This window comes from Microtus pennsylvanicus, chromosome 13 (genome assembly GCF_037038515.1).
Source record: "Microtus pennsylvanicus isolate mMicPen1 chromosome 13, mMicPen1.hap1, whole genome shotgun sequence".
Classification (NCBI taxonomy): Eukaryota; Metazoa; Chordata; class Mammalia; order Rodentia; family Cricetidae; genus Microtus; species Microtus pennsylvanicus.
In genome coordinates this window covers 24,302,161-24,309,434 of record NC_134591.1, presented here as the reverse complement: position 1 = coordinate 24,309,434, position 7,274 = coordinate 24,302,161, and the positions used below count along the sequence as shown (strand labels likewise).

The 7,274-nt window shown below is 48.8% G+C and overlaps 1 protein-coding gene across 5 annotated transcripts in view; it reads right to left on the bottom strand.

The window, feature by feature from the left end:
- Positions 1-529: 529 nt before the first annotated feature.
- The window catches only part of Adamtsl1 (ADAMTS like 1), a 376,592-nt gene continuing 369,847 nt past the window's right edge, over positions 530-7,274 (bottom strand). For 3 of the 5 annotated variants that reach the window (XM_075945014.1, XM_075945017.1, XM_075945015.1), the window contains 2 exons: positions 5,334-5,443; positions 2,987-4,704 (listed from right to left, as the gene is read on the bottom strand). In XM_075945014.1, coding sequence (XP_075801129.1) covers positions 4,374-4,704; positions 5,334-5,443 — 441 coding nt within the window. In that variant the 3' untranslated portion in view covers positions 2,987-4,373. Of the gene's footprint in view, positions 4,705-5,333; positions 5,444-7,274 lie in introns of all 5 variants that reach the window. The other 2 variants (XM_075945016.1, XM_075945018.1) reach the window with 1 other exon arrangement.

The window sequence follows — 7,274 nt, the reverse complement described above, 5'->3', positions numbered from 1 at the left end:
GTGTTAAGGAGGTCATATGCACATGAGGACAATTGCAGGGTTGTCTGAGGATTAAACGTAGGGATCTAGGAAGCTTAGTCTCCACTTACAATGCACAACCAAATTTCCATAACGCGGCTGCCTCATGCTGTGCCCACATGCTGGGAGGAAGTCACCCTGGAGTCTGGCCCTGTCCTGAGGCCCCTTGCTTGTTTTCTAAGAGGTGCCGTGCATTCTTGCCTTCTCCTACACAGGGCTGTCAGGGACATGACTGGTCCTTTTATTCGACGGGACTCAGCCGGCATGTGCACACGCCTCCCATCTCCTTTCCTCTGGGGTAATTTACCGAGTTGGCCTTTCTGAGCATGGGCCCCCAGCTTCTCAGCGAAAGCTGGAAAGTGCAGCTCCTCCATTTCAGCACGACATCTATAATTGGCTGGGAGCTACTCAATTAGTAAATAGGGACGTTCTGTTCACCCCTTACATAAAATACGAAGAGAATGAGTTTAACAGAGACTCTGACACCAGGATTTAAATAAATAAGCTGTATTATCTGTACAAAAAATATATAAATACAGTTTCGTGTTTTAGAGGAGGAAGGGCCTCCTTCCACATTATCCAGCAGCCCCGATAATTTGTGGCACCGCTGAGTCGCAATTCACAGAACAAATATTCAATGTACATTCATCTCATGCAAGGCGCATACTGCTTTTCCCTCCCAAACCTAAGCTCTCCAGCTTGCTGGGAAAGGCACTTCCGACCCCACCTTCTGACACGGGGCAGAGATGGAGGATGCCTGCCTTTTCGGAAATCCAAACACTGACCACCAATTTTGAATAGCCGTTGAGCTAATCAATGGTATTAGTTGACAGAGTTGTGTCTGTTCCAAGTGTAACTAGTGTCACAAACAAATCGACTTTATTGCCCCCCGCCCATCCCATTAGCTTTTTAATGCACCCTGTGCACACAGTGAATAATGGATCAGAGTTAAACACCGGCTTTCTTTTAAAATTAGGAAGAATACAGTTATCACCACAGAGGTTTTTTAGGAACACAGCTGCAGGAAGTAAATCCCCCAAAGAGTTTTTGCTTTTCTAAATGACAATGTACAATTACCAATATTGCACTTTTTTTATACAAGAAATCCTAATAAATATTCACAAAAGATATACATAGAAACACTCTCTTTTATTTTAAATAAACATTACACTGATTTTTAGTAACTCAGTTTCTTAGAGCCTATTTCTGGGATGAGGACGAGGCCCACCCTAACTGTCCACAGCGCACCTAGTGAGGACACAGATTACCACCATTTTTTCAAACTTAACTTCGGGACAGCTGGACAATGGGCAGCCGTGATGTCGGTGGCAACGACATCACTTTGGCGAGCGAGTATGTGAGGGGTGGTTTATCTGATGGGTACCAGGCTCTGGCTGCTCGATCTGCTACACTGAGACTGCTCCGGGGAGGAGGCAAATAGTAGCATTGAAGCTTCTCTGCCGAGTGGGGCTTTGCCAAGGGCTTTTGGTCTAGCCTTATCCACAGCTGACGTGTGTGTTGCTTGGCCTGCTGAGTGGTCCATTCACCCAGTCTGGTGTGCTAACTACATAGGTGGATAGTATTTGTGTTGGGGGGATGGTTGAAAAGCTTTTGAGGACTGTCTCGTGAGTCTCTGGCCATCCTCTTGCTTGGCCATAGCACCCTACTACTCCCACCCCTACCTCACCCTGCTGCATAAATAGGATGCACAGCTTCTCTTCTGTGTATGGGAAGGGCCCGCAGGCCCAATGTGTGATGGCTGGGATAAGGAAAGCACACTGTGGGGGCATGCAGGGCCCCCCTGTTCTACCCTGTTTCCTGGCCTGCTCTGGTAGGAAGGGTTGCTACACCCCATAGATGTTTGCCAGCTAACAGATTGCTTAATGCATCCTTTGTGAGTAGTGATTCTCGTCCCTGGCAAAGTCAATCAGGTGGAAAACCTGGCGTACTCAGGCTCAGATGCCCATGGCCTACAGCAGCAGTTAGTTCAGGGCTAGCGAGCCTTGATTTAAAATACCGAGATGCCAGGGACAGCTTTATTTCACAGCCAGAGCCAGACCCTCTTGGGTTTTCCCCAGCTGCAGACACAAAGGTTACTTGATAGGCAGGGAGGAGAGGCGCCTCCAGAAGCACACGAAGGGCACACCTTCTTTCATGCAGCATGGGTACCCTGAGAAGACGCTGGACAGACACCCCTCTCACCTCTGCTGATCTACAGGACAGCGCATGTACCAATGCATGGGTCTGTCAGATGGGTTTCACGTGGCTGCTTTAAAATCTGTCCTGCATGCTAGCTCCTCCCACCAAGAAGCACACACCAGCTCTCTTCTCCCACCTCTTCCCTGCCTCCATCTCTTGCATAGCCGTATTCCTTCTGTCTATTCTGCATGTCTCCTTTGTGGCATCGGTTTCCTATCTCGGTTCCCCACCCCCTCCAGAAGAACTGGATTCTGGCCTGGTTTCTGATCCAGTCTGGCATTTCCCCTATTCTTGCCACCATACCACCCAGGAAACAAAGGAATGACCCTCCTGGTTGGCCCATGCCTATACCTATGTGTCACAAACCCCAGCTCCCTGCCATCCCTATGGACTATGGCTTTCTCTTCCTGTGTCTCTGAGACCCTGATTGGGAAGGAGCCAGCTCTACAAAGGAGCTGCTGTCTGCCTGGTCTGCTCTGTAACCTCCTTCAGACATCTCTCTCTCTGTTCTCAACACTTGTTCCAGCTAGCTGAATAAGAAAACACGGCAGGGTCCCTAGGATCGTGGGCGCAGGTGGACCTGGGTGTGTGGGGAGGGGCAAATAAATAAATAAAAGGAAGAAAGCATAAGTCATGTCCCAGGTGGCTGTATGAGTCCTTTGTGTGGCCAGGGTGGTATTCATCCCCGTGCCCTGTCTTCAGGCTGTATGAGTCCATTGTGCGGCCAGGGTGGTATTCATCCCCGTGCCCTGTGTTCAGGCTTTGCCGCATGTTCCACAGCAGCGAGACCGGAACTGGCCGAGCTGGCAGAGTTTCAACTGTCTCACCTTCTCGCAGTACCTGGTGGTGTCTCTGCACTCAGCTGGGAAAGTGGGAGGGAGGAGGGGGACAGAAAGGAGATGTGAAACAGAGGCTCACGGGTGCAGCTGCTGCTGAGCAGCCCAGGTCCTTGGCAAGATGCCAGAGGGCTCTACCTTGCCCATGGTTCTGGAGTCCCTTTTGCCATCCCCTTCCCCCAGCCTCCTGCAGCTGTCTGGATCGATGGGGCCCATCTCAAGGCCGCCTTTGCTTCTGATGGCCACTTCTACTTCAGAATGGATATTTGAACCCCCCTCCTCTTGGGATAACCTCACCTCCTTGCCTGCTGTTTTCCCCATGGGCTTTTGGTATTTTAGTGAAAGACAGTTCCCAGAAGGACAGAATTCTGTTCTTTGTGAGAGAGCATACAACAGGGACCTGTCTGAAGGTCTATATTCTCAGGTGCTTGGACCTCAGTTTCCCTGTTCAGCTTTCTTTTCTTTACCCAGGTCTCTCGTTCTTCAGCTCAGCAGGCCTTCCAGACACTGTAAGTTCTTAAACACTGGCGCAGCCTGTATCTGGTAAGCTTTTTAACTCTCTGCCCTGCACACCGGTACTTTCTGAATATGGCAACCGTCTGACAGGCGCAACAGAGTGAAAAGATCATACATCTCTCAGGGAGTCAAAAGGACTGGGCCATCTGACTCTGTGGGGAACTATCTGATTGCTCAGTGAAGTTCTTCGAAGGGGAAATATTGGATGATTACACTTATTTTTATTGTCTGTTCTTGGCAAAGATCTATCATCATCTTTTGTGAGGAACTATGTCCAGTCTGGGTCCTGCACTCTGAGGAGGAGAGACTAGATCCCTACCAATCAGAATACAAATGCCGCGGCAGGGCTGAGAGGCTCCAGACCTGAGGGTGCAGGGAGTGGAAAGACTGTCAGAACCCAGGGGCACGGTCTCCCATTCCATTCCAGTGGACACACATGGGCTGGGGAGGAGGGGGTCAGCAGGTCCTTGTTTGGTGGGAAGTAGAACAATGGTGGGCGAGGGCTGGCTGAGCGGCAGCCATTCTGCATGCTTCTTCAGTGCTAACAGTGTTCTGTCCTTAGGAGCCCCGTCCCTGGGAACCCCTGTTTAGGCTTCCCCTGTGGGCACCAGCCAGGTTGACTGCAGGTGAGTTGGAGGCCAGTTTTATGCAGTCCTTGGCTCTCTCTGAGCCCAGGATGAAGACAGTGGAAGCCCCTGGGACATATCCTGGCATCTTTTATGGCCTGAACATGTGCACACGAATCCTTGCACACACCCATGTACCTCACTTAAAATGTTCAATTCTGGCCCCAGCTCACAATCCTTAAAGAACTCGATCCAATGCCCCGTGTTCAGGCTCAGTCCCAGGGATTGCCCTCTGTACCCGATGGCCTTTGGGGAATTTGCAGAATGTCCTTTGGGATTGGAACGTACTGTTTTCACAGGGAGTGATATTGCAGCGTTGCCAGTTGGCAGGCCGGGGCCCCCAGGAGCACAGGTGCTCAGGCACAGCCTTGTTGGTTCGGACATGGACACACTCCACCCGTCGGGACTGGAAGCCGTAGTTGCCACAGGTCGCTGTGCACAGGGTCCATAGGCTGACCCTCCAGTGTACACTGCAGGCCTCTGACCAGCAGTTTTGGGTGCTCACAGGCCTGTAGGAGGAGGGTGGCAGGATTAAGGTCTATCTCTGTGAGAACTAGATTTGAAAACAAACTACAAACCCAGAGATGTAGGTAAGTTAGGATCTTGGTCTCTGCTTGCTAATAAACAAGCGTGGACTTTAAAGAGGCCCCTCTTCTGGGCATCTTTCTGGTGCGGACTATTCCTTTACACTGTGACGAGGTGTCACTGTGATTGGTTTAATAAAGAGATGAAGTTAAGTCAGGACTTCTGAGGACAGAGAGCTCTGGGAAGAAGAGATCTAGTATAACCCCTTGTAGATGGCCCCTTCACAAGAACTTGTGAAGCTCTTGTGGTCTGGTGGCCATGGCGTAGGTGCCTCTTGCTCACCTAGAGATCGGTATGGATCGCTTGTGGAATCAGACCTCCCTTGTGAATAACATTTACATGTGCTTCATCCCTGAGAGAAGAAAGCCCAACCTGGCTCATTCAACAAACACAGGGCACTCTTTGCCAGAGGCTAGGGACTTGAGGTAAGATGGAGGAGCGCAGGACAGCTGACCCCTTGTGGAAGACTGGAGTAGCAACAACATTCCTCACCATGGTCTTAGTGCTGTTCATACAGGGGCTGAAGTAGAGGATGGCAAGGGCTTTGTCTTACCTGGGGAGCGCGCTGCACTGCTCTGATGGTAAGGTGATGCCATCCCGGGTCTGGCAAAAGACTTGTCTGTGCTGCACAGCGAGGCGAGGGCCTATGCAAGGCCCATTGCACTGGGAGGGAGGAAGATGGAGAGCATGTTATCCGTGTCCAAGATGGAAGCTGCGATGCTCAGGCTCTGCGACTCATTAGACCTGTAGCTCTTCTTTCCCTTCCTTGTTGATCAAATAGCAGACGCTCACTGGCATGTGCTTTATGTCATCAACTGTCCTACAGGATATGGGCTTTGTGTTTGCAAATGGCCAAGGAAGTGCAGCTTAGACCACAGAAGGCTGACCTGGATTAACCCACGAAAGTATTTTGTCGTGTGCTGGGAGTGTGGTGGTAAGCTTCGGAGAAGAAGACCTCTCAATACCATAGCTGGTAACATTGATTATTTTAACTACTTAAAAATAACTTTCTGTAAATTATAGTCCACGTAGGACAAGCTGAGTAAAATGAAATATACTCTGGTGAGGTTTCCTGAGAAAATGAATACGGAGGTGTGACCGGCCGCAGGGTGCCACCCCCACCTTCGAAGGACCTGTTCTTGACCTGACATGCTGTTGCCATCTTGACATCTGTTGTGGTTTTTGGTTAAGAGACTCTGCGGGTTATATGCCCCAGCTGTAGTTGGGCAGAGGGAAAGCAAGTAAACAAAATGCACGTGACTCAGCAGCCTGCGTCCGTCCACTCCTCTCCAGATACAACTTTACTGTTCATCTGTTTGCGGGCCACAGTAGACTTGTAATTCCAGTGAAGTAACCAGTGAAAGTGGTTCTGTTCCCAGCATGTGGTGTGTGCTGCTTCATGCTCCAGGCATGCAGTTTTGTTGAGTGTGTGTGTGCATGGTGTGTACATGTCCAGATTTCAGGGGCACTGTCCACTTAGGGTTACAAGTACCTTTGCCTCTTTCCTCTCCAGCCACAGGTAGATGGGGCTTCCATTTGGTTTAGCACTCTGGAAGTTCTTGGATGGTCATATAGTTTAAACATTAAGCATTCTACTAGTACACACTTGTATCTTGTCTTTATTTGTATTCCCTGTCTACTAGAAATATTTAATATATTTTTATTAAATAACTCTTCACTCAGATAAAGTCTCCTCCAGTTTTTCTACCTTATTCCTTTATTGTCGGTCATTTTCCACTTTCCTTGTGTGTTTTAGATATGCTTCCTGCTTGGCTATGGCTTTTAATTGTTTTCTCTCTTACAAAGTTCACCCCACTCACTCAAATGATGTCTTCTCATAAAGACTGTGCTTTGATTTAGTTCAATTTACTCATTTTGTGTTTAATTATTCTGTTTTATATTTTAGTTTGTCACACATATATGGTCACTTGTTGCCTGACGATGGAGACACATTTGAAATTTTTTTGGTTAGTGATATCACTATTATGCAAACATCAAATAGTATACTTAAACCAAGATAGCTATGACATCATCAGGTAATACAATATATTTTAAATTTATTTATTCTTCTTTCACATATTACATCCCAACCAAAGTCTCCCCACCCTCCACTACTCCCTCTTCCCCAGCTCCAGACCTCTCAGGTATATCAAACACAGCATACCAAGATACAGTAAGACTGGGCACATAACATCATATCCAGGCTGGAAGAGGCAATCTGGTAGAAGAAAAAGGGTCCCAAAAGCAGGCAAAAGAGTCAGAGACAGGCACCACTCCTGCTATTAGGAGTCCCACAAGAACAACAAGCTACACAGCCATGATAAACATGCAGAGAACCTAGCTCAGACCTATGCAGGCTCCGGGGTTGTCACTCCAGTCTCTGGGAGCCCTGCTTACTTTTCTGTGGGTTGTGTTCATATGGTATCCTTGATCCCTCTGGCTTCTACAATCCTTCCTCCTCAACTCCCCAGGGATTCACCGAGCTTCACCCAAT